At 35.3% G+C, this 26,968-nt stretch overlaps 4 protein-coding genes across 4 annotated transcripts; all 4 read right to left on the bottom strand.

Annotated features, from left to right (window-relative positions):
* Nucleotides 1-166: 166 nt before the first annotated feature.
* Nucleotides 167-8,378, bottom strand: LOC111709791 (protein vav; the record flags this gene model as incomplete). The annotated part of the gene is made up of 11 exons (XM_023483697.1): nucleotides 167-848; nucleotides 1,124-1,340; nucleotides 1,816-1,962; nucleotides 2,976-3,041; nucleotides 3,231-3,296; nucleotides 3,402-3,607; nucleotides 4,323-4,397; nucleotides 5,485-5,549; nucleotides 7,591-7,709; nucleotides 7,769-8,018; nucleotides 8,072-8,378. Coding segments are annotated over 11 exons (1,863 nt in total), but the record flags the coding sequence as incomplete, so codon positions are not given.
* Nucleotides 8,379-8,903: 525 nt separating this feature from the next.
* LOC111709789 (guanine nucleotide exchange factor VAV2) lies at nucleotides 8,904-10,465 on the bottom strand. The gene is made up of 3 exons (XM_023483696.1): nucleotides 10,208-10,465; nucleotides 9,921-9,984; nucleotides 8,904-9,074 (listed from the first exon to the last, which is right to left on the bottom strand). Exons 1-3 carry the CDS (start codon nucleotides 10,330-10,332, stop codon nucleotides 8,904-8,906), a joined length of 360 nt encoding a protein of 119 aa, XP_023339464.1. The 5' UTR covers nucleotides 10,333-10,465.
* Nucleotides 10,466-13,627: 3,162 nt separating this feature from the next.
* Nucleotides 13,628-20,432, bottom strand: LOC111709797 (collagen alpha-1(V) chain). Its single transcript, XM_023483703.1, has 9 exons — nucleotides 20,322-20,432; nucleotides 19,777-19,978; nucleotides 18,875-19,034; nucleotides 17,226-18,389; nucleotides 16,315-17,169; nucleotides 16,084-16,245; nucleotides 14,382-15,987; nucleotides 13,926-14,320; nucleotides 13,628-13,795 (listed from the first exon to the last, which is right to left on the bottom strand). Exons 3-9 carry the CDS (start codon nucleotides 18,938-18,940, stop codon nucleotides 13,646-13,648), a joined length of 4,398 nt encoding a protein of 1,465 aa, XP_023339471.1. The 5' UTR covers nucleotides 18,941-19,034; nucleotides 19,777-19,978; nucleotides 20,322-20,432; the 3' UTR covers nucleotides 13,628-13,645.
* Nucleotides 20,433-25,900: 5,468 nt separating this feature from the next.
* LOC111709795 (uncharacterized) lies at nucleotides 25,901-26,968 on the bottom strand (the record flags this gene model as incomplete). Its single annotated transcript, XM_023483702.1, is given in 2 exon segments — nucleotides 25,901-26,328; nucleotides 26,747-26,968. Coding segments are annotated over 2 exon segments (392 nt in total), but the record flags the coding sequence as incomplete, so codon positions are not given.

Genomic DNA, 26,968 nt, shown 5'->3' with positions numbered 1-26,968 from the left:
TCCCACTAAACATGACAGTAGCAAGACGTCTTAAAAGTCGTCTTTGATATTGGATTTTATTTTGACATTCAGTCGTCAAACTACTTTAACATGTATGATTCTTGAAACAATAGTCACAACATTTTCCCAATCCTGGCATTTCCAAAATGTGGTCTGCCTTTTTTGTGCTGTTATATTACCAGAGATGTTAAGAATTTCGTTCAGATTTCAATTTTGTTATGTAAAACCAAAATTGTTGAAATCTGAAGGAAATTCTTGATATTTCGGGTAATATAAAAGCAGAGCACATTTTGGAAATGCCAGGACTAAGGGTATTTTTGATTATTAACTCAAAAATTTTACTCATAAAAACAATGTTGACAAATATATGCAGAAAATTATATTAACAATAAAAGACGACGTTTAAATCGTCTTACTACTGTCATGTTTCTTGGGACTCCCTGTACCTAATTTCTATTATTATTACATAAAAATCACTAGATTCGACACTTTTCTTTTCTTCATCAAGCATTCTTATATGGCAGGGCTAGTTTTACTCCTATCATGTGTTTGTAACTGAAGTTCTCTAGGAGATCATTCGTCCTGTAGTATCCAATTAGCTCTGTTATCGACTGAAAACTACGAGCTTGAGAAAAGCTGAATTTTTCACAATTGTGTTGATCTAGTTCACAGAATATCTTGAGATGTTTAACTCCCTCAGAAGTTTTTATATCCAGAGCAAAGTCTTGACCTGGTCCTCGTTGTCTCACAAGGAAGGTTCCAACCGGGAGAGATTTTAATCTATCCGTCCCTGTCTCCAGGGAGATCCTTCCTGCATACCAGGCCTGATACTCCAAAGGTAGATTACTCTAAATCAAGCAAGATTGTAATTAAAAAAATCAAGAAACATTTCAATTTCTCAAGAAAGGGCGATGATTCTTATCAATAAAAGTTATCTGCTTTGAAACCAGAATCAATGGTCTGGTTGAAGATTCATTTTAGATAAACTAACTTCGGGATTTTTTATCCAATGAACGACAATAAACTTAAAGCTGTTGTTGTTTAAATGAAAAGTGTTTAAAAAATTTAAGACTTCTGATCAAAAATATTTTTATTATTTGTTGAAAAAAAAGATAATTCTCACCGATTCCTCCGCCCACTCCGCCTGAAGCTGGCGGACTTGCTCCGAGTTATCTCTCTGCACCATAGCCAAGGATAGAGTTGAACCCATAGATCCTCGATCTGACAGGGTTGGTAGAACTATACTCCCAGCTCTTCTAAACTCCACACCGTGCTCTAGTACGGAGCAGGACGTTTCTTGATAACAGTTCAGATGAAGAACTTTGAGACAGGTTCGGCACCTAAATTTATAAACAGTTTGGGTTTGAGTCTCTTAAGTTCCACCACCGTCTGAATACAAAGCTAAATGCTCGAAATAAAAAATTGTGGATTATATGAACGTTTAAAGATAAATTGTAGAGAAAATGCGAATTTCTTCCCCATAATAAACTATTAAGACTAGAACACATTAAAGAGATAGGACAAGCTTCGTAGAAATGTTATCAGCGCTGGACCGTTAAAAGATCTCTAAGCATAAAAATCTGTTGTATACTTTCCGAAAGGCTTTTCCCTAAGCGTCAACTTCCCAAGTCTGTCCAATCCGAAGCGCTCGGTCCCCATAGCCTGTTATTGCCGCGACGCTCAGTCCCATTGCAGCATGTGGAGCCTCAGAATGCCAAAGCTTATCTTTGGCCAGTTCCCACTTGGGATATTGTCACTTGGGGAAATCATATTTAGACTGTTTTATATGTATTCTCGAGAACTGTCAACCTATACCTGTATCCTTGTCCAATTAAACCTAGAAGTTTTGTATCACAGTGAGCGCAGGTTTGCCCGGGCATGCTGGTTAGGACCAGAGTATGATTGCGCTGATCTGCCGGACTGAGTAGGTTCCTGCACATCTCCAGGTCACGGTACCATACTCTAGAGAGAGAAATATGTTATTTTAAGGGACTCATGACGCGATTTCGAGTATACTCCTCTTTTTAAACTTGAGCTTGACTGAGCAAAGAATATCTCCTCATTTTTATATCTAAATCATTCGTATTTTTAAGTGGTTTCTCAATTATTGCGGATTTATGCAGCAGGGACAAGGAAGGAAATTGAAAATATTTTACACAGGGATATTACCTTTACACAGAGATGTTACCTTTACACGGGGATATTACCTTTACACAGGGATATTACCTTTACACAAAGGATTTACTATTTACACAGGGATATTACAGAGTATCCCACGAAACATGACAGTTGGTAAATAGTTTAGAACGTCTTCTTCCATAATTTGTTAAGTCATTTAATACCAAAGACAATAATAAAAATATCATATAGGTGTCAAAATAGTAAAATTAACTTCAAAGGAAAATACATTTGAGCAAAATATTTGTTAAAGAAAATAAACTGCAAACAGCGTTTAATATTTAATACAGTGTATGGAAGAAGACTTTCAAAACTATTTACCAACTTTCATGTTTCATGGGACACCCTGTACCTTTACACAGAGAATTTACAATTTACATTTACATTTATTAAATATAAATATTTACTTTTACAACTTAAAATAAGTGAATATGATACACAGGGATGTATATCTTTTACACAGAGAATTTACAATTTACAAATTGTATAGGTACAAAATACACACCGGTCTCATACCAGTCCTCTAATGTTTAAAAGTAAAATCTTGTAATTTTCTGACATGTTATTCTTTATAGCTAGAGCTTAATAGAACCAGAGCTACTCTCTGAGGATGAGACTTCAGAGACGACTTTTCAGAATCTATACTGTCTGTTTCCGTACACTCATGATTCCCTGCAACTGTAAACTGGTTTTTTTTATAGAATCATTTATTTTCATTATACAAACCATGAAAAGACTCCACTTATTACAGAAGACGATATTTAGTCTTATCCTTTTTGGGTAACCCTGTGTAGTACCTGATATCATGCTTTCCCTTGCAGGTAAGAACTAGGGGAGGAATTAAATTCATCTTACTTTGCATCCTGGAGACAAACCTTTAAAGTAGAGAAAATACTCTTGCTAAAGCAAGATGCAGGGTTCAAAGAAAAACTGAAATACAGTCATTTAGTGAAGGATTTAAGGATTTTAAATCTCTCTGGAGAGTCGAATGTTACATATAAAATAGGGAGTGGTTTAACACTACGGACTGAAAAAGAAGGTTTGACTCTCTCCTTATGTGATCTCCTCCATTTACAATATCATAATCCTTCAGTTTTAGAGCAAACTTGAACCGGAACCTAGAAAACAATTAACATCCAAAAGCTAAAATACAAAAAATATTTCGCATTTTAAGATTTTATCAATATTTGTCTTGTAAAGAATGTTAGTGAATAGATTTAAACCTGTGTTGCAGAATCCTAGGTTTAGAGCAGAAGATAATGATTGTCTGAAGTAAGAATGCATATTCTGCTTCTCCCTGGTTTCCGAACCCACATAGATCTCCAGCTCTCACTAACCGTCCGTAATCCTTGAGTTTAGACCAGGACGGGAGATTCATGGATTTTATTGATCTCTCAACCTTCTCCAGTATCTGGAGATCCTTAGTGTCCTAAACATATTAATGCTTAAAAAATACTGGAACTTAGAACTACCTGAGATACCTGAGCATATATTCTAGAACTACCTGAGATACCTTAGCATATATTCTAGAACTACCTGAGATACCTTAGCATATATTCTAGAACTACCTGAGATACCTGAGCATATATTCTAGAACTACCTGAGATACCTGAGTATATATTCTAGAACTACCTGAGATACCTTAGTATATATTCTAGAACTACCTGAGATACCTTAACATATATTCTAGAACTACCTAAGATACCTGATTATATATTCTAGAACTACCTGAGATACCTGATTATATATCCTAGAACTACCTGAGATACCTGATTATATATTCTAGAACTACCTGAAATACCTGAGTATATATCCCAGAACTACCTGAGATACCTGAGTATATATCCTAGAACTACCTGAGATACCTGAGTATATATTCTAGAACTACCTGAGATACCTGAGTATAAATCCTAGAACTACATGAGATACCCGAGTATATATCCTAGAACTACCTGAGATACCTGATTATATATCCTAGAACTACCTGAGATACCTGAGTATATATCCTAAAACTACCTGAGATACCTCAGTATATATTCTAGAACTACCTGAGATACCTGAGTATATATCCTAGAACTACCTGAGATACCTCAGTATATATTCTAGAACTACCTGATGTACCTGAGTATATATCCTAGAACTACCTGAGATACTTGTGACTCCTCTTGTTCTTCCGACCTTTTCATCTCGTTAATCTCAAGGTTAAACTCAGTAAATGCCTGGAAAGATTAGCATGAAAAGTAGGCGCGAAGCATATACATTTTGAATTTCAATAATAAAATTTAGGTTATTTATAAGAATGATTCAGGAGACCCATGTCAAACATCTTTCTAAAAAATTATAAAATTGAAAATTGCAGTTTAAAGGAATTAAATACATAATTTAGCTAAATCTGTAAATATATTCTTTTTGGAATAAACTGTAATATTCATAGTATTATATGAATGTAAACTTTACAAGATTATTTAAAATTAGAATATTAATGAATATTTGGAAATTCTATGTGAAATGTACAGTATGTTATTACATGTGACACTAAACATAATAAATTCTATGTGAAATGTACAGTATGTTAGTAAATGTGACACTAAACATAATAAATTCTATGTGAAATGTACAGTATGTTAGTATAAATGTGACACTAAACATAATAAATTCTATGTGAAATGTACAGTATGTTAGTAAATGTGCCACTAAACATAATAAATTCTATGTGAAATGTACAGTATGTTAGTAAATGTGACACTAAACATAATTAATTCTATGTGAAATGTACGGTATGTTAGTAAATGTGACACTAAACATAATAATTCTATGTAAAATGTACAGTATGTTAGTAAATGTGACACTAAAAATAATAAATTCTATGTGAAATGTACAGTATGTTATTGTAAATGTGACACTAAACATATGTAAAATGTACAGTATGTTAGTAAATGTGACACTAAACATAATAAATTTTATGTGAAATGTACAGTGTGTTAGTAAATGTGACACTAAACATAATAAATTCTATGTGAAATGTACGGTATGTTATTAAATGTGCCACTAAACATAATAATTCTATGTAAAATGTACAGTATGTTAGTAAATGTGACACTAAAAATAATAAATTCTATGTGAAATGTACAGTATGTTATTGTAAATGTNCAATAAATCATCATGTTTAATGGAACACTGTTTATTAGTAATAATGACTCCAAGAAGACGACCTACACAGCCCAATAAATCATCATGTTTAATGGAACACTGTTTATTAGTAATAATGACTCCACAGCCAAATAAATCACTGTATTGTATATAAACCTGTTGACTAAGTTGAAGGTTAAAGAACTGAGGATGAGTATCTTCTGTAAACTTAAGAATCTCTCCTGAAATAATTAATAATTATTGTTAAATTCATAAAACTTTATTTCTATACAATTAAAATTAAAAACATTGGAATGAATCCGTCTACATTGAGAACCATGAAACTGTGGAATAGGAAGACGACAGTTAATCAATACTTTAGTGTATTTAATGTTGTTACAAATCAAATAGTTTTACTGGTAACTTTTTAAATCACTTATTAAGTCAAATGGGTCTGTTTACACTGCACAATTGCTCTGTGTCATGTTCATAACTTGGTTCTAAAAGTCGACTTCCTATTTGACAGTTTCTTGTTCTATGAAACTCAGCCCGACATTTTGCACAGATATTAGATAGTATAAAACTGTTAAAAATCCCTATTCTGTTGCGGCATTTAAGAAATTAAGAGAAAGAACGAAGACAACGTTGTGCATTATACATCCAGGGGAGAATAAAGAGGGGGGGTATGGGGCTAAGTTCACCCCCCCCCTGGAAAAGTGTACTGTGATTTTAAGAGAGGATTTACCTCTCCTAAAATGCCAAAAAAGGTTTAGCCTCCCCTCCCTCTGGACAACTTAGCAAACGCGCTTGAATTTCATTCTTTTTATGATTTCCAGAGCTTTGTACTATTACAACATTTTATGATTTGTATCAAGATATAAATTCCATACCCTATATCAATGTTATTGGAATGAAACCATGAATTATAAAATTCTTAACACGATAAAATCTCAGAAGCTACTCAGAGAGTGCAGATTATTTGATAAAAGATACAAAAGATTCGGAAATACGAAAGTTAATGTGAACTCTGTTGTTCTTTATTCTCTGAGATTTATTGCATAATCCACATTCTCCAAATTCTTCACGTTTCCTCCATTAAATGGACATGGTCAAGAAATAACAAATCTGCAACTAAATCTTGTTCAAGGCAAAACAGGCTCTCAGGAACTATGTAAAAAATCAATATTTTACAATTGAATCAAGGACAAGAGAAAAATAAATCCAGAGGCAGAACTTTCATTAAAGTGAAAAAAGGGAATTTTTATCTACTTAAAACTTTTTAAAAAATAATTCAAATTTAAAGAACTGAAATTTCATTTTTGTCAAGGACGGATGGTGAGGAAATTATTTTTTTGTATTATTTTATATTACATCCAGGATGTCCCTAAATAAAGTAAACCAAGCTCAAAATTATTTTCATTAAAATGCGCAATTTCCATTTTCTCTCATATTTCAACCATTATGCGTCGTTATAGGGGGTTCCGATGGCAAGATGTGAGATCATTACGTTATATAGGTCTCACATCTATGCAGTTAGACGTGAGTCAAATCATGTTAGATGCGATTGTGAATAAAACATGTTAGATCTGACTCAAATCTTGTTAGATGTGATTCAAATCTTGTTAGATGTGACTCATGTCAAATTTCCTTTGAAAAAGAATGTTTGATAAGATATCCATATCTCTTGAACCCAACTCATTTGTTATGCTTGACCATACTTTAGTATAAGAACATATAAATTGGATTCCTTGTCCTAATATAGATCTTTTATAGACTGGAACTAAACAGAACATGTGTTACAGGCAATTAAAAACTATTTAAATGTATGCAACCAAATCTAGATATTTTAAATCACGGTGAAAATAATAAAATGAAAAATATATTTTTTTATTAGTCAATAGACCATTTTAAAAACAATGCAACAGTTTTTTAATTTAAAAAGAAAACTTAAAGCTGGATGACCTTTTTTCATTATTTCCAACCTAAGAAAGAGGAAGATATCAAGAATTTTATGTTTTATATTTTTAATAACTTGGATATCCAGCTTTCTCTATAAAAGGCAACCCAAGCAACTTAGAATTTTTAAACCAAGCTAAGAAAATTCTTGGGGTTCTACCTAATTTCCCAATCAAAATATTTGATGAACGCGGTCAAAGGGTTCCTGAGTTAGGATCGGACATCCATATAAACAAACAATCAGACAGACAGAGATTAGTACTTCATATATAAAGATGAATCGTAGCGCGGTGAAATACCAGTTCTTGGTCTCAAGACAAAACCTACCCAGCATTAGATGGTACTTGAGAAGGCGTTGGAACGGTATAACAACATGAGCGGAGAGAGGAAAAGAAGATTTTGATCTGAGACGACATTCTTGTAGCTCCTGTTTCAACTCAGGATTTCTTAAAAGAATAAGTTTCAGAAAAATTTTATTTTTTATTTCTAAATAAATTTTTGTTACCTAAGCTCTTCATTTTGAATTATTGTTTGAACTCTAGACAACCCGACACAGTACTCCCTGTATATCGAGAACATGGAGAAGTTTTTCATCAAAACCTTCCCAACATCATTCTTGGATTCTCTGAGTTCCTGTAGGACGGTTGAGTGGAGTAGGATCATTTCATCAAGGTTTTTAAAAATTAAGGATTTAAGCTCCGGAGAAAGCTGTTTGATCTGGTCCCGGAAGAAATCCCGAACCATTAGAAGATTTCCTAGAAGAAGATAATTGCTATCCATTTGATATTTTTTATTATTTCCACATTACCTAGATAATTTTCTTCCGTTTCAAGAAACTCTTTGATGGGATATTCTCTCTTACTTCTCCGAGTACTGATAAATGATCTAGTTCTTCTAGGTTTGTTTGGTGAGACAACGGACTGATAAATCTCCTCATAATCTCCTGCATTTTCAGTTTCAGCAGTCTCCGTCTCCCCCCGGTCATACAGCTGACGGAGCTCATCATACAACCCTTCCTCACTCTCCAACCTTCTCTCTAGTTTCTTCTCCTTCTTAGGGAAGCCAGGGATATTAAATTTGGCAGCTGCAGGGGTCCAGGACAAGGCTGAGAGAGTTTATAATAATAATGTAGTAGAACGATGAACTTAAAATATCCATTAACCCTATTTTTTCTTAATGAATGATACTTGTTTTAAATCTAAACAAGCAAAGTGTACTTTCCCTTTAGAGTCGAATAAAGTCTTTGCAATGTTTTCCTTTAAAACAATGTTTACCAATGTAATTTTAAATGTTTGTTAGCAAACAAAGATTTAAATTGACATTATTTATTGTCAAGAGGTTTTTACAACACACGTAATTCTACATTTTATTTTTAATAATAATAATAATAATAATAATAATAATAATAATAATAATAATAATAATAATAATAATAATAATAATAATATAAATAATGATAAGTAAATAATAATAGTTTTAGTATCTATTTTATTTTTTTTGTAGTATTGATTCAATAATGATTATGATTATGATTATGATGATAATTATGATAATAATATCGATAATTATAAATGATAAATGATAAATGATAAATGATAATTATTAAAAATGCACCAGTTAAAACAGAAAAATCTGCGAAATTATTTATGTATAACCTTGCCAACATCCTGGTACTGGTAGAGACAGGTTGGGTCGAAGAAGAATGATTCCTCCAGGTCGAAATGAGTAACCACTGATCTCAGGAACAGGAAGATATTATTCCTACAAACAAAATCCTCGACAGAATCATCTTCTGGTGGAGAATATACAACCTAGAACAAAGATGATTAAGATCAAGGTTATAATGCAAGGAAAGTTATTTCAGAGGCGTACACATTTGTTTTACTGCAGTGTACTGTCGGAAAAGTAAACACAAGACGGATGTCACAGTCTGACATGGAATCCATTTTCACAAAAACAATCTATGAAATATTCTGGCCATAGGAAACTATATAATGTAAATTATCAAAATTATTAAAATTAAATGCTTTTAGCTGCCTCGGATACTAGACGAACACTGATGCATCTATTCTTGTTTACAAATTCCGCCCAGAGAGAACTGGTTTCAATATGTACGCTGAGTATACGCGAACGCAATTCACTTTCCTTGCATTGATACCTTGATTAAGATTGTGTTTGTATAACTCAAAGATTATACAGCTATAGGACTGTGTGTAATAATTATATTAGCTGTAAAGCCTATAAGTACATAAAAACCTTTATACTAAATATATCTTCAATTACTTTAGACCGCATCCGAGTTCTCGTATAAGGCCAACTAATGGCCATTCTTAAGGATTATTAAGTAAAGGCTTAACGTTTAAAGGTGAAGGTTTAACGTTTAAAGGTTATCATACTGCAAATCTGGTACGATCGTAAAATTTCAATCCGTCATATTGTTGTTTAGATTGACCATTCGTGGAGAATATTATCTTTTGATTCCCTGCACCTGTAACTTGCACATCAAAATGTCTTTTATCAAGAAGGCAAAAAAAATTTATCCGTTAAGCTGTTATATTTAAAGAGTTGAAGGTCCTGAAAGTAAAACGGAGAAAATTTATTCGAAGTAGTTTCTTAGTAAAACTATTTTCATAAGAGTTGTTTTCAAAATCATCTACCTTGGTTAGATCTATACTATTTGGATCTAGAGAATGTGCAGCTTGGCAGAGAATAACTCCATTTCTAGGATAAATATCAGATTAATACTTAAATTGTTTTAATAAAAAAGTTAGGACAATTAAAATTCTAGATCGTTTTCAAAATGGCGTCTCAGAAACAGGAACAGCACGAAAATTTATTCCTATTTTGGTTTTTTAATAAATTTATATTTTTTCATTGCCGAAGACCAGTTATAAATAGTTTTTTAAGCTGATCCTTAGGTCTGGAGTCAGTTTTAAGTCTATACCTGAGAAGGTTGAGTAGATCCTGAGGTCTAGAGTTAGGTTTAAGAGATGGATGTCGAGCAGGGATTAATCTGAGTTTATCCAACCAAACGGCACACTGTCTCCAAAGTGGGTCTGAACCACTCATTTTATAATCCTAACTCATAATAAGATCAAAACAAAATCAGGAAGGTCAACTTTCTTCTTATATTTTTATTTTTCAAATGATTTCAAGTTTTCTTTATTTTAAATCTAAGAAGTATTTAAAGGTTTCATTTTTTGTATCTGAAAGAGGATAATAAATGAATTATAAATATTTACATGTTAAAAAATAAATATGGACAAAAAATTCCAAACCTTACTCTTTAATATTTACCATGAAACCGATCAAAGTAATCTTCCGTTAAGAAACCAAAAGATTAAGTTCAATCATGAAACCAGAAGATTAAGTTAAGCGTTCAATCATGAAACCAGAAGATTAAGTTAAGCGTTCAATCATGAAACCAGAAGATTAAGTTAAACGTTCAATAATGAAACCAGAAGATTAAGTTAAACGTTCAATCATGAAACTGGAAGATTAAGTTAAACGTTCAATAAAGAAACCAAAAGATTAAGAAACTCTTTCATCATGAAACCAGAAGAATAAGTCAAATGCTCCATCAAGAAACCAGAAGATTAAGTTAATCTTTTATCATAAAGCCAGAAGATTAAGTTAATCTTCTATCAAAAACCAAAGGATTTAGTTGATCTTCAATCATGAAACCAGAAGATTGAGTTAATCTTTCATCATGAAACCAGAAGATTAAGTTAATCATCCATCATGAAACCAGAAGATTAAGTTAATCTTCCATCATGAAACCAGAAGATTAAGTTAATCTTCCATCATGAACCAGAAGATTAAGTTAATTTCCATTATGATACCACACTAGTAATAAAAAGCTGGAGAATATATAGTTTATCATTCATGTTTATAAATTTATGGTTTTTCCTGGAACCTGAGAATACTGTATGTTTACAAGTTTCTAATTAAATGAAATCTTATGATGAGTTACACTTGGATGGCTTAACTTGAGTTAACTAAAATCTAAAATACATCTAAAACTCAGAGAAAACTGTTTAAACTGTTGGATGTGCTACACTAGAACCGTAGCTATAAACACTATGCATGCACTGCATAATCCAACCTGAACGGATAAAGTAAACATTAGAAGCAAGTATTTTATATGATTCAGATTTTCTTTAATGATGAATATTATTTCCTTTAAATAGTTTGAAAATTATGACAATGCGTGTCTTGACCTATCTGAATGATTCATGGAAACTGCGTAGGTTGATCCTAAGAATTAATGTTTAAGGATTAAATTATAGATATTTGTAATATGTTCAGTGTTCACACTATTGCACTTTACTCCAGACTTCAAGGTCAGGTATGATATCATGAATGTATCCTGTCTTGTCTACCCTGTATCCAAAGAGGAATAATACCAGACCACGGGATGATACAGAATATAAACGCTTTGTATTTAATCCGTATAGCTGAGATATATGTTAGGACGGATATGGAGTATTATGTGTGGAGTATATGAGAGTAGAGCCAGGACTAGACTGGTTACTCACTATGAACACACCTACCTGTTCTCCTGTATACTAGTTTACAGGTGTAGCCAAATACAAACCGTCTTCGATAAGAAACAAGGATAAAAGGATACTATGCAACGTAAACACAGAAAAGTATACAAGGATACAGAAAACATCTGGATATAAGGATACAAAGATACAGGAACACAAAAGTATACAAGGATACAGAAAAATAATCAGGATATAAGGATACAAAGATACAATTATAATATGGACAAGTATACAAAAGATACAGCATTCAATAACTTAAGGAAACAGAAGGCTTACGGATACATGGATACGGAATACAAGAAAACATGGATACCATCAGAATATGTACATTGACAATGATAAAAAGGATACAGATGGCAGAACACAAGGCTATTTGATACAAGGATACAAAGATACAACCAGAATGTGTGCAATGATAAAAAGGATACAAATTTCATAATACAAGGATACAGAGTTTGCGGATATCAGGATACTATCAAGAATAGTAACAACATGGCAAAATGATACTTGATCCGTTTAATGATACTTGGACAAAGGCTGCAATGATACAAACAACAGTAAACTCTGAATACCACAGACAATGCTACACATGTGTCAAAGAATCACTTTCAGGGGCGTACGAGGGTGGGGGGCAAAGAATTCCTTTATAGAATCTAGAATTACAAAATACATATATCACCATAGTTTCAGTAGAAGTAAATATTTCAATTTACTGTATAGCGCCGATATAAGGATTTATCTCTAATTGGATAATGAGCTAGATAGAAAGATAGACATTACCGCCATGCAATTTCTATTGGTTCAGAATAGACATCAAACACATGGCTGAACCCTGATTGGATCAGGCGCTAATGGACTCGGCATACTAGATAGAGTGATATACAGGTATCGGATTGTTTAATGCTATTTAATATAAATACCAATCTATATTAATACAAAGTTAAATGAAAATAAGAGAGAAGAGATTAAAGAAATCATAAATTTATGTACAGTTTAACTCTAAATATTAAATACACGAAAGAAATTTATCAAATGTCGTATTCTTTACTTTCTGATAATGGAATGTTGCAGATATTTAGTTTTTTTAATTTAATTATTATTTGGAGCTCTTTAAAACTGTTCCCGCATATTCATGGCTTTTTATTTTTTTTCACAAATATTGAGATTTATGTAAAACTGTACAAAACCCATTGAAAAATTTTAAAGACGATATTTCATAAATTCTTTCGATGTATTTAATATTTAGGGTTTAACTGCATATTTAGAAAAATATCCATCAATTTAAAGACCGGGTCGAATTTTAAGTGTCGTAGTGTCTTTTGGCCTTTCGTTTTACCACACTGATCAACTCATCCTTTTTTGTAGCCCTGGACATGTACATTTTAAAATGTAACGTGCTTGGTTTTTAGCTTAAGTTATAAAGGAGTAAATTTCAAAATTTAAATTTTGATAGATTTTTGCATGAAATCCTGCATATTTTGATTCTGTGTGATTAGAATGAAAGAATTCAAGAATAACACGAAAAGAAACCAAGAAAATTTATATTTAAAAATCTGTTACTCTGAATAAGCTTTATTTCAAAAAAGCTACAAAAGTTTTCTCTTCATTAATAATCATTTCAAACAGTTTTAACAAAATAATAATTTATTCATTCAAATAGTTGATAATATAATTGACTAGTATTAATACTTTGATTGTTTAAGAAAAACAGTAAAATTAAATGTACTTAATTATGTAACATGGCTGTCCTTAAATCTAAACCTTAAAAACTAAATCACTTAAAGCTAAAATCACGTCTCATGGCAGTGCATATAAAAAAAAATATGAATTGTTTATTTGAAGCAGACAGGTCCCACTTCGAATCCAAATGCTTGTCGTGGTTGTCCGTAATCACTTGGGAAGAAATCGACAAGAGGAAGCTGACCAAGTTTCTTGGTTCGAACCTCAAAGATGGTTTTCGATTCTTGATTCGGCTCTTTGGTCTGAAAAAAAAGTCAATCAACTTTTTAGATGCATTACTTTCTTGACTTAATTTTGTATTAAATAAAAGTTCTATACTAATTGTTTTAGAATTACACTTACAGTCCCTTTAAAGATGAAAAGTGAGGTTACCTTGCAACCATCGAGTAGAATATTGGGTTTGTTAAACTCTGCGGAGAACTCGTCTTCATTCTCTCCCTGCAGCTTGATAGCGTTGACGTAGCTAGATGTTCTTGTATCATACCAAGCGGCGGAGTTGAGGCAGGTGTAGGTAAAGTTCTGATACGCCTCTTGGCTCATCAGGCGGAGGAAGGTGAGTTGAACAGGACCCAGAGAGTCGTAGCTAATCTTAAAACCTCCTCGGAGAGAGGAGTACCATCCTTCATGGCTCTTTCTCCAGGGTATGTTCGGCATCCTACTGGCATGGACATCAGGGAATACACAGGTTTCTCCTCCAGCTGTCATGTTACAGTAAACCTTGACAGCATCATCTGTAACTCCCAGGTTAGGGTCAATCCAGTAGAATCCTTAAAAAAAATATTTGTTTAACAAAGGTTAAAATAAAGTGTAATTTAAAAATGTTATTACCGTCCAACATCTGAGGGTGTCCGTAGTGTAAATCCTGACACGTTCTAGCAGGACTATTCCTCGTACCAAGAGGTTTCTTGATCTTCTCCAACTCTATCTTGATGTTATAGATGTCTGTGTAAACTGTTATCAGATCAACGTCCTCGTCCTTCTGAGGTCTGGATTGTCCTTCGAAACTGTCTCCTCTAATCTCTCTCTTGGGTCTGTAGGCTGCAGGAGAATCTCTCTGGAAGAGAATATCTGGAGGAAGAAGAGGAAGTTCTCCAGGTGGTCCTGAAGGTCCAGGAGATCCCATCAAACCTCGCTCTCCCTTAGGCCCAGTTACACCGGCCGTCCCTTTGGGACCAGGTGGTCCCTCGAGGCCAGGTAGTCCAGCGGGACCTTCAGCTCCCTTCATTCCAATAGGTCCAATAGGTCCGGGTTCTCCCTTCATTCCTTGCAATCCTGGTGGTCCTTTCATACCTCCTTCTCCTTTCTCTCCTAGTTCTCCTTTCACACCTGGGATTCCCATTTCTCCCCTATGTCCTTTCTGTCCTCTCCGGCCTCTGGTTCCTTTCAGTCCTTCAGGACCGATATCACCAGATTTACCAGGAGAACCAGGATTTCCAGGAGGTCCGGGAACACCAACTTCCCCAGCAGGACCAGGATTTCCCCGAAGTCCGGTGGGTCCTTCTGGACCAGGGGGTCCTTGATCTCCAGGGGATCCCTGCAGTCCAAGGGGGCCCATAGGTCCAAAGTCTCCTTTTTCCCCAGGTGGTCCAGTGTTTCCTTGTTTACCAGGGGGTCCAGCGCTTCCCACTTTACCTGGAGATCCTTGAAGTCCATTCTGTCCAGGAGGTCCAGGGTTTCCTTGAACACCTCGGTCTCCTTCCTTTCCATGATCTCCTGGGGATCCTGGCTCTCCTTTTATACCACCAGGTCCCTGTTCTCCAGGTGCACCGGGAAATCCTGGAGCTCCAGGATTACCCTTAGGTCCCTCAACTCCAGGAGGACCTCTTGGTCCGGAATCTCCTTGGTTTCCAATTTTTCCTTCCTCTCCTTTGGGGCCTACAGGTCCACGTTCTCCGTGCTTACCATCAGCACCAGGAGGACCGGGTAGACCAGCATTTCCTTGATCTCCCTTATCTCCTTGTTGACCTTCAGGGCCGGGAGCTCCGGGTCTACCATCTCCACCTTTAGTACCAGTCAGACCAGGTTCTCCAGGTAGACCAGAAGGCCCTGGTGCTCCAACCTTACCATGATCTCCAACCTCTCCTTTCAGACCAGGGATACCAGGAGGACCCTGAGCACCTGCAGCTCCAGGAGCTCCGTTGACACCAGGTGTTCCGTCTTCTCCTTTTTGTCCTCTTCTACCCAATAGTCCAGGTGGTCCCTTCTCTCCTGGTGGTCCAATGGGACCTATTTCTCCTCTCTGTCCTCGTGGTCCGGCACTACCTACATCTCCCATATCTCCCTTTGAACCCTTGTATCCTTTAGATCCTGGAGGTCCAATTTCTCCCTTGATACCGTCCTCTCCTGGGTCTCCCTGTGGTCCGGGAGGTCCAGGAAGTCCACGAATTCCGGGTAATCCATCTCTTCCCGTTGGTCCAGGAAATCCAGGAACTCCCTGAGTTAAGTTATCAATACAGTTAAATTTAGATGATTCATTGTATGTAAATTATATATAAAGATTTGAAAATTATCCAGATTATTAAAAACTTACAATTTCCCCCTTATCTCCAGGTTTTCCACTGGCACCAGGAGGACCAAGTCTTCCTTCAATACCAGGCGGGCCTTCAGATCCTGGGATTCCATTAGCTCCTTTGTCACCTTGGGCTCCATAAGGACCTGGTGGTCCCATTTCACCTTTCAGTCCAGGCATACCCTATAGTAGTCGAAGTAAAAATAAAACTTTTAGAATATTTGTTTCGTTTACTGGTTTTTTTTTACTTACAGGAAGTCCAGGTAGTCCTCTTTCTCCGGGGAAGCCAGGAAGGCCTGATGGTCCAGGCATACCAGGTCTACCTTGAGGTCCTGAGGGACCAGGAGCACCCTCCTTACCCATCTCTCCAGGTCTTCCAGAATCCCCTGGAACCCCAGGAGTTCCTGGGACTCCAGGTTCTCCAACAGGTCCAGATTCTCCAGTTGGTCCAGGTGGTCCAGCTACTCCCGGAGCTCCTGATAATCCTTGTGGTCCAGGTTCGCCGGGGGGCCCACGTTCTCCAGCAGGACCTGGTATTCCGTCTTTTCCAGGTATTCCTGGTAAACCAGATTCCCCAGATGTTCCACGGGGTCCTTCAGGGCCTGGAACTCCTCCTTCTCCCATAGGACCTGGTGATCCTGGTTGTCCTGTATCTCCTTTTGGACCTGATCTTCCAATGCTTCCTCTACTTCCAACCTTTCCTCGGAAACCTCTAGGCCCGGTCAACCCTCTTTCTCCGTTTAATCCATCCTTTCCTCTTTCCCCTTTGTCTCCTACAGCTCCATCCCTGCCTTGAGTACCCTTATCTCCTTTTTCTCCGGGGCCTCCAGGATATCCTGCAAACCCAGGTTCTCCAATCTTTCCCTTCTCTCCATTTGGTCCGAGTGCACCGGCTTCTCCAGGTGGTCCTTCTGATCCTTTAGGTCCTTGAGGACCCTCAGCACCATTGATTCCGTCAGGTCCATTTGGACCTCTGTCTCCTTTGGGTCCCATATCTCCTTTTTGTCCTTCCAGTCCCAGTTCTCCCTTATCTCCTTTATCACCTTGAAGTCCGCGCTCTCCTTGATCTCCCTTCACACCTCGTGATCCGGGAAACCCAACAGGTCCCTTAATAGAAAATAATAAATAGCAGAATAGAAAAATGACTATTTTAAAACTCTTACATTATGGCCTTCCGGGCCCTTGTTCCCCTTGGGACCAGGTTTTCCAGGGTGTCCGTTGTTTCCTGGTAATCCATCTGCACCGGGAAGACCCGGGAGACCTGGCTTTCCACGGGGTCCAGCTTGTCCGGGAGGTCCTAAAGGTCCAACAGGTCCAGGTGGTCCGACAGGGCCCTTGTTTCCTGTAACTCCAGGAGGTCCAGGAGGACCTGTAGGTCCCTCATTTCCCTTGGGACCTGGTCCTCCTTCCGTTCCTGGTATTCCAGCTGGTCCAGGAAGTCCGTTGAATCCTCTAGGTCCAGGAAATCCTCTGGGTCCAAGTTCTCCAGGTACTCCAGCTAGTCCAGGGGGCCCGTCTTCACCTGGCAGACCTCTAGTTCCTTCAGCTCCTTTCGGTCCTGAGTCACCCTTGTAACCCCTGTCTCCCTTCTGTCCAGGAAGTCCTGGAAGTCCTGTAATCCCTGGTTCTCCTTTAGATCCTGTAGGTCCAGATAACCCTCTCTCTCCGTCCCGTCCGGGCATTCCAGTTTTACCTTCTATTCCTGTTGCTCCCATTGGCCCTCTCATACCTCTTACTCCTCTTTCTCCCATCTCCCCTTCCTCTCCCTTTATTCCAGGTTCTCCAGGCATACCAGGAGGTCCTGCAACTCCAGTTAGTCCCATAGGACCTGGTGGTCCCATCAGGTTCTGCATGGCTTGGGAAATCATATTTTGAAGGGTGTTGTCTGGACCTTTAGAAGACTCCAGGTTGGTTGGGATGATCAGTACATTTCCAGGTGGTCCCTGAATACCGTCCATCCCTTCCAACCCATCCCGACCAGACTCTCCTTTCATTCCAGGTGGTCCTGCAGGACCTGGCAATCCAGGTGGTCCACGTTCTCCGGGTTCTCCAGGTACAGATACAAAGGTTGGTTCGACCAGGGTAAAAGGTTCTTCAATTTTCTCCGGTTCTACCATCCTCTCAGTAAACTCTAAGTACTGTTGCGGAGATAATCCCTCTCTATCCAGGATATCCCCTTCATCCATCCCTCTGTATCCCGCGTTCCCATCATCTCCTTGGTGGTTTTCATCTTCAGATTGAGGCTGGTCACATCCAGGTAAATAATCCCTACATAGATTATAAGCTGCCTCAGGGCTTCCAACGATCTTCAGAAGCTGAATATCTCCCTAAACAATATTTCATCAAATCTATATAATAAACCTAGATAAATTTATAATTTATCTAGGATAATAAAGCTCTTCATATACAATAAGAACAGAAAACTGTGGAGTAATAAGACGACATTAAAGCAATCTTTTAGTGTAATAGATGTTGTTACAAAGCAAACAGGTTTTACAGTAGCTTACAAATTAGGTTAATAGGCCTGTGTTCAATGCAAAATCTCAGTATCTAATGTTAATTAGACTGTTTCAAATTTTAACATGAGTCTAAAAGTCGTCTTTCTAATCTATAGTTTTCTGGGTCTCATTGTATATATGTTCTTTATACCGGGTCTACGGCTGGACACAATTAGTTAAACATTTTTAAGGGAACCCATATGTATACCCCGGGCTAAACTAAAATAATTCATTGTGTTTTTAAAACATGGGCAACGCCGGGTAGTATTTTATATTTAACATTTTGAATTGATTTGAGATAATAATTTACTTACATCAAAGAATGATTTATCATCTATCTCCTGTCCGTAGAGAATTATTCCATCAGTTTTTAATTCCATGTTCCCCCTGTCTATGGTTGCTGTGTCTTGTTCTTTACAGTCCAGTATAGCAGTCACAGAGTTTCCTTTCACACTGATTCCTAACCTCTGCCATCTAGGATTCAGATTGAATTTGTTACTGAAGGAATTGAAAACTCAAATTTTCTAATCTCTAACTTTAAATCTTGACGGTGTAGTGAAAAGCTTTGATGATTCAAAAGTATAGATTATTTGATCCAACAGAATTTATATTTTGAAATATCTAAGGTCTACAACATTCGGTTGCAAAGATAATGTGATTAGAAAATCAGAGCTTGTTTCAAAGATGGTTTAAAATGGGGTCGGGACATTACAGAATTAAAGAGTATATAGATAAACAAATCAGACATTTCATAAACATATCCATAGACAAAGAAGAAATTTTAAGATAAAGAGCTTACAAAGAATGCGAGAAAGTTTTTAAATTATTGGAGATAATTTAGTTTTGTTATGAAATATCTACAGTGGGACGTATACAACTGTATATAGAAGGAATACGACTGTTAGGATAATTCATGATTTTTTTTTTCATTTTCAAGGTACTGATAAAATTATTTGCTTTAGTAAGGATTCATAAGGATTCATAAGGAATAATCATAAGTTTGCTGTAATGGTGGTTTCTAATCCATGATATGCATGTGATAAGGTTCGACCCACTTTTTTTTGGATTTTGTTAACTAATTAAATATGAAATTGACAAATGTAAATACAAAATAATAATTTTCTATGCTGAATAAATTTAATTTTTAACAAATTTGAAAACATGAAAAATTTCATGAAGACGACATTTTAAAAATATGTTCTTTGTTTAGACTTACGTGTTTTCCTTTAGTTTGAACTGGAATCTGATTCTGGACTTCTTATCCCCTCCATCGTCCTTGTAGATGAGGATGAACCTCTTAGCCACCTTCACGGAGAGAGAGAGAGATCCATCAGCGCTGTAGATCGTGAACAGCTCGCCGCGGGATCTCCCGGAAACTCGGAAAGCAGCAAGGATGGAGAAATCATACGGAAATCCGTCTAAACAAAATCAATTAATTCCTTTTCTTTTTTCTATACAGAAGTTTTGTTGTAATTTCCAGTGATCTTCTATTTAAAAATAGGAGCAGGCATGATTCACAACGGTACCTTTTCAATTCCTTTAGCTAATCAAAAATGTCAGTTTTATGGCTTGAAAAGTATTTAGTTCAGAAAATATCCTACATTGTTATAGTAACAAATGCTTGCAAAACCTACAATTAAAATTAATCATTTTTAAAGTTAAAAACATAAATACATTATCCATTTTTGAACATACAAAGCATTTAAGAGTACTGATTTGAATTGTGAATGCCACATAAGTCCAATTAGTTTGTGTCTGTACCTGGAAAGGCTGTTGCTGTTGGAACGGATAGAACAGCCTTTTCTTTGAGTCTGTATGCTTTATCTGAAGCATGCTGGCCCTCCCGGTGAGAGCAGATTCCGGTCGTCTTCTTCAGATATTTGAATTGCTGTGATCAGCCTTTGCAGGAGATTGTTTTTAGTTCATTTTTGTTGTCACAGCATGCAGGATTATTTTAAATATGGACAAGGAAAAGAGGGCACTCGTTACGCAATAAAGTTGGGCCTTAATTTGCCCAAGAGCCAAGCAGACACCTCTAACATAACCATGAGCATACATTCAAGGATCAGTCGACGGTCTAAAATTTTATTATTGGTTTAAGTACAGTGAAACCCTTAATAACGAATACATCGGAAAAATTTATCAAATGTCGTCTTGGCAATTTTTCAATGAGTTTTATACTATATTACGTAAATTTCAGTATTTGCGAAAATAAATAAATAGTCATGAATATGCAGGAAAAGTTTTAAAGAACTCCATATAATCATTTAATTAAAAACTAAATATCTACAACATTCCATTATCAGAAAGTGAAGAATACGACATTTGATAAATTCTTTCGATGTATTCGTTATTAAGGGTTTCACTGTATAAAAACCCCGTTATTTATTATGTTGGCAGGACTAGAAAATGAAGAAGAAGAAAAAAATGAAAACTCCGAAGAAATTCAATAAAATTGAAATTTTTTATTCAAAATCGCAAGCTTATATTTGTCAATGTGTTTAACATCTGCCCACAAAGCTCTGTATAAATTATGTTCCAAAGCTCATGATAAAAATATTGGTGGAAAGTTACTGCTTATTTTTGCTAAAACATTCTTGTATTAAACCCATAAAACCCCTGCCTACAATAGAGACTTGGCATTCATTAACTTTTTGACTTTATCAATCTAGAACACGCTTAGATGGAACAAGTTTGAGTTTACAGATGTGATATTTTGGCTGTTACAAAAATCTCTCCGTCGTCCCAACTTTGTATGGATATCAGGGATGAATTATAAAACAGTTCGGACCAAACTGAGAACGCAATTAGTCGACTGGATCCTAGGTTCGACACAAAAAAAATTTGTTAAGTTTTTAAATTCAAGAACCTCTAAGAAATTTTTGGCAAATCTAAATGCTCTCTTCTCGTATAATCTTAAGAGTATAAAAATAGTATATAAAAGTTTTCGTTTTTCTGTCATAAAATTGGAGATGTTTGCAAAATTAAGTTTTTTAGATTTTCATTAAATGCTATACAATCCAATTTTTGACATCCAAACAAAAGCTTTAACCATTTGGACCATTTGTTTGGCCCGTTAGTTTACATATATAAATACTCCTATGAGAAAGACCACAAATGGCCCAAACGGCGGATAATTTGTCCCCAAGCAAGAAAAACTTACATATGAGAAAAGTAGTTTTCTCCCCCCGTAGGATAAAATAGATTTTCCGGCCGGGTTGTGGTCTTTCTCATAAACTTCAAAATTTTCATTTCTTCATTCACCACTTTAAACTCATTTTTCTCTTAAAAGATACAGTGCTTGTAAGTCATATTAAAAATGTTGGTCATTAATATAAATCAAAAATTGTTGGTCAAGTTTAAGAATTTGAAAGAATGATAAATATTATTGGTAAAATATAAATCATGTTTAATGATATTCTCAATGTATTGTCTCCAACACGACGATGACTAAGTACAGGAAGAGTCTGCTGTGTGTATAGATTGACCTGCTGCCCAGTGTCCAGCATGACTCCGGCTGCCGGGGTGTATGTCGGCACGTATCCGGATCTCCGTGAGAAGGCCGGACTACGGCCAACTCCGAGCCTTCTTCCTCACTCCGAGGTCTGCGCTCCACTGAACAACCGGAGTTAAATCTAGGGGGAAGAAATCACGAAGTTGAGGGATTAAAATAGGTCACACAAATACACACTAGGCTTACCACATGTTAAACAGGGGGCGCTACCCTGCTCCAGGGGGTATAATAACTAAAGAGAAGTATACCCTGCTCCAGGGAGTATNTGTAAAATTAATTATCTCCGCTTGTGGAATTGATAATCTTCGCATGTGGAATTGATTGTCTCCGCCTGTGGAATTGATTGTCTCCGCCTGTCGAATTGATAATCTCCGCCTGTAAAATTAATTATCTCCGCTTGTGGAATTGATAATCTTCGCATGTGGAATTGATTGTCTCCGCCTGTGGAATTGATTGTCTCCGCCTGTCGAATTGATAATCTCCGCCTGTAAAATTAATTATCTCCGCTTGTGGAATTGATAATCTTCGCATGTGGAATTGATTGTCTCCGCCTGTGGAATTGATTGTCTCCGCCTGTCGAATTGATAATCTCCGCCTGTAAAATTAATTATCTCCGCTTGTGGAATTGATAATCTTCGCATGTGGAATTGATTGTCTCCGCCTGTGGAATTGATTATCTGCGCCTGTGGAATAAATAATCTCCCACTGTTGAATTAATAATCTCCGCCTGTGGAATTAATGTTTTCCGTCTGAAGATTTGATTACCTCTGCCTGTGAAATTGATAATCTCCGCCTGTAGAATTGATGATCTCTGTCTGTGGAATTATTAATTAGGTGAAAATACCACATACATTATAATTCTAGTTCTAATTCTAGTTCTAGTTCTAGTTCTGGCAAATGCACTGAGGGTACAATCCTGAAGATGAAACATTAGCCCAAAATAATTTATGATTTAAAATTAAACACTGACATGATTTTTAACATTATTTTTTACAATTTCCATTTTTATAATTTGCGGGTGTAAAATCAACTTTATAAGTGGACAACATTTTGATAATTACCTTGCATTCATAAACTTTTTACAGTTGCATATATTTTAAGTTTAAAACGAAGCCGACATTTGGAGAGAGAACTGAAAATAACTCTTTAATTTCAAGTTTCATAAAATCTTTATTTATAGTTTAAAATTCTAAAAGTTTTCTTGCTTGTATATTATTAAATTTATATTTCCCATATGTTTATGTTTGCACATATGTTTGAGTGAAGCTATGGATCTAGGCCGCACATATTTATTTGTTTGTTTTTGTCAACACTCCTCATTCATTAATTCATTAATTAGTTTGGAATTTAAACATGAGCTAAAAATACATGGAATGGGTACAGTGTGTTCCAAAAAATGCGATGTTCATTCTTGCGTTTACCTTTACAGCTATGATGAAAGTTTATGTATTTTAAATACAAACTAGAACTTTTACTGCAGTATTTAGTGCTACACACGCTGATTACTAGCCCCGAACTCAAACTTTCTAATTCCTTAAATTTTGCCAACCTAGTTTGAAGTCTCAAATGTCTACGACAAAATGTTGCAAAGATATAGGGATTAGAAAATTAGAGTTTAATAAGAGTAATCAGATCATTTAAAAAAGTATCGTTAAACGAAACCCCAGAATTTTCTTTTTGGGATCTTTTTTTAATCTAGCATATAGGATATAAAAATCGTATTTAGAGTACAGTTAGACCCGGAACTTCGGAGAAATCGAAAAAAGTTATAAAATGTCGTCTTGACAATTTTTCAATGGGTTTTATACTATTTTGCCTAAATCTCAGTAATTGTAAAAATGAATGAAAAGCCATGAAGCAGTTTTTATGAGATCCATATAATCATTCAATTAAAAAACTAAATATTTGCAGCATTGGCAGTATTAGGTTTAGAAAACGACATTTAATAAATTCTTTCGATGTCTCCGAAGTTCTGGGGTAAACTGTAGCATGCATGTATGTAATTAAATATTTACAACTACTTTACAGGGAAGTAAAGGGAATTATGGGCCGGTAATGTTGATCAAAAGTCAGTAAAATATTTGCATACGAAAATTTCGATATCTACACAAATGCCTTACCCCCTTTCTTTTTCGGGATTAGTTAACTTTTAGGNATAAGGGGGGGGGGAGGTTAAATCTCACAATTCTTTTAAAACTGTAAGCATCATTTCAAGATGAAGGTTTCAATGGTACCGTTGTTTGCACGGAGGGTCATTTTAAGGGTGAACAAATTGTCAGCCCACATTTAATTATTTCCAGGCTTTAACGACAAATTCAGTAGGGAATTCTTAAAAAAAACCTGTAATTTTTGTATTCAGATTTCTATGTTAGCTTCATGGAATTTTTTAAAATATATTCTAAATTTTAAAATTTTTTAGTTATGTCACAATGCAATATGATGAGGGATACTCTGTGTAAAAATAAACATGACTTTAACGAATTTTTATTTATTTATTTAAAATATTTCTGCAAGACCAAACCTTGAGATTTTATCCTTGATGGGCGAATGTTGTTTTTAACTCTTAAAACATGTGTTTTCTGTACATTTATTATAACATAAGAATTATTTGAAGGATTTTACAGACATAATACAAAAAAACATAATTCATATCATTCATACTTTTTCTATACATAACATGTATTTATCATGCCAAAATATTTTTTTTAGAAAGATACATTTCAAATAGTAAAATATTCGGTTTAAATATTTCATAATATAAAAATCAAGGTTTCAAAGGTATTAAGTCTTTGCCACAAACTCAGATTTTCTGATCCTTATATCTTTGCCAACCCAAAAATATTTCAAATTGTGAATTCTGTCAGATCAAAATTAGAAAATTTAAGTTTGTGGCAAAGGCTCAATTCCTTTCTTAATATTTGACACAAATAAGATATCTACTTAAAAAAGGGGTTTAAAAAAAAATCTGTTTAGTTAACATTTTTCAACAAAATTATTAAATTATTAAAACGAAGATTTCAACAATTTCTTTTTCTATGCTTCATTATTTGTTTTGTTTTTGCAATATAATATTTACATATTTCATGAATGGCACAGTCACTGTTGGATATCCATTAAACTGATCAAATATGCATGATGTAGCGAATACGTTGTGTTGTCCTTTAAAAGAACTGATTACTCTCCTCAAACTCTAATATCTTATCCCCATATATTTGCAACCTGATGTTAGAAACCTTTAATATTTTAAACTATACTTTCTGTTAGATCAAATAGTAAAAGTTTAACATATAAAAGTTTTACACTAGGTTATGAAGAGGGGATAGCAAAGTTTGAGGCTCCTTTATTGTATACAACAACGTTAGAACAGCTTTTCGATATTTAGCAGTGTGTATAACGAATTGTTATTTTTTTCACAAGCTTGATCAGATGAATAAAGGGCAGATTAATATGAATAAAAATAACATAATTTACTTTATCTTTTCATTACTTATGCTTTACCTTTGCTTTATCTCTATAATAGAGGGTTTCAATATCGTCTTTGATTAGCAGTTGTCAATTACAACGGGCTTATGTTGTTGAAAGCAGTCACTTAATTACCATGTTTATTGCAATGTACAAAAAGGGGTTTTATTTTAATTAAACAAATTCAAATGTTTGGAATTAATAATAACTAATAAATACATTTAAAATAAGAAATATAAAACTAGATAGAAAGTATTCAGGAATACAGTTTTCAATGAAGCTATTAACATTAGAGATACATTTAGTGAAGCAGAGGTGTCCTTAAAAATAGAAATTTTTAGTTATTTAAAAAACCTCCGTTTTTTTCATTTTAAAAAGTTTTGTTTAATTTATATATTATTTTATAAAAGTGTTTCAGGTATTTTTTTCTTCAGGGTTCACTGAAATATAAGAATGGAGCTCATATTTTATAATGAATATTTGTACAAGTTCTTCATATTTCAAAGAAAGGCATCCGCAAAAAAATCAAAAGGATTTTTCAAACCCGAATCTTGCAAGAACTTAAAATCTGATTGAGTGCCATCATGAAAAATCAACTTTGCAGATTTTCCCAAAACCGGTTTTATTGCCTGAAGGGAAGCTTTGGTAGATTTATAAATCCACAGCCTAGCATATAGCAGCTGAATGTATTCCAGGTACAGGTTAGAGATCCAGGAGCTGTCACGATATTACAGACGACCTGTCCTGTAAACCCTGATACCAACTGCATAGCTGTACACCCAGCCCAGGTACCTGGAGTAAACAAACAAACAAAAGGTTATGTTTTTTTAAATAGTTTCAACGGAGATCAAAACTTTTAAATTCTACAGTTAAGTGAAATTGATCTCCTTGATCACATAACTTTAGATATTCCTGGATTCCGACCATGGAATATTTAAGGTAAAAGTAATAAAAGTAATAAAAGTAATAAAAGTAATAGAATGTATAAATGAGACTCATAAAACTGTGATATATGAAGATCTTAGAAATCTTGTGTGTTATCAAGCAAATAGTTTTAACAGAATATCAGCTTATTACGTGAAATGGGTCTGTGTGTGGTTCATGGTCATTGGACCATTCAAAATCATAACTCTAATGGTCCTCTTCCTATTAGTTTATGGGTATCACTGTATGTAAATGAAATATTGTTAAAATCATGCTGATATCTTACCTACACCGTAAACAGTACACACTGTCCCTCTTGCATCGCAGGTTTTACAGGTTCCACGTGCTTTAATCTCCTCAGGACGGAACAATGGAGGAAGGTTGGAGAGAAAAGATTGTCTCCGGTTAGGAGTAAACCCTAGAGCTGTAGGCGGTCGGAAGGGTTGAGATGGCTTTCTCCAGGACGAATTTGGAGCATACTCCTGGGGGTATTTAGGGTATGAAGAAT

This window comes from Eurytemora carolleeae, unplaced genomic scaffold (genome assembly GCF_000591075.1).
Source record: "Eurytemora carolleeae unplaced genomic scaffold, Eaff_2.0 scaffold174, whole genome shotgun sequence".
Taxonomy (NCBI): Eukaryota; Metazoa; Arthropoda; class Copepoda; order Calanoida; family Temoridae; genus Eurytemora; species Eurytemora carolleeae.
This window is presented reverse-complemented; position numbering and strand designations above follow the sequence as displayed.

Bases quoted from the DNA above. Each gene is read 5' to 3' on its own strand.
- LOC111709789 (XM_023483696.1), bottom strand. From the start codon at position 10,332: ATGAGTGGTTCAGACCCACTTTGGAGACAGTGTGCCGTTTGGTTGGAT. The intron at 9,985-10,207 runs GTATAGACTTAA...TATTTATCCTAG, and splicing joins GATCTACTCAACCTTCTCAG to AAATGGAGTTATTCTCTGCC. The intron at 9,075-9,920 runs GTAGATGATTTT...TCTTTGTTCTAG, and splicing joins ATAGTATAGATCTAACCAAG to GTTGTATATTCTCCACCAGA.
- LOC111709797 (XM_023483703.1), bottom strand. From the start codon at position 18,940: ATGGAATTAAAAACTGATGGAATAATTCTCTACGGACAGGAGATAGAT. The intron at 18,390-18,874 runs GTAAGTAAATTA...AATATTGTTTAG, and splicing joins ATGATAAATCATTCTTTGAT to GGAGATATTCAGCTTCTGAA. The intron at 14,321-14,381 runs GTAATAACATTT...ATTTTTTTTAAG, and splicing joins ACACCCTCAGATGTTGGACG to GATTCTACTGGATTGACCCT.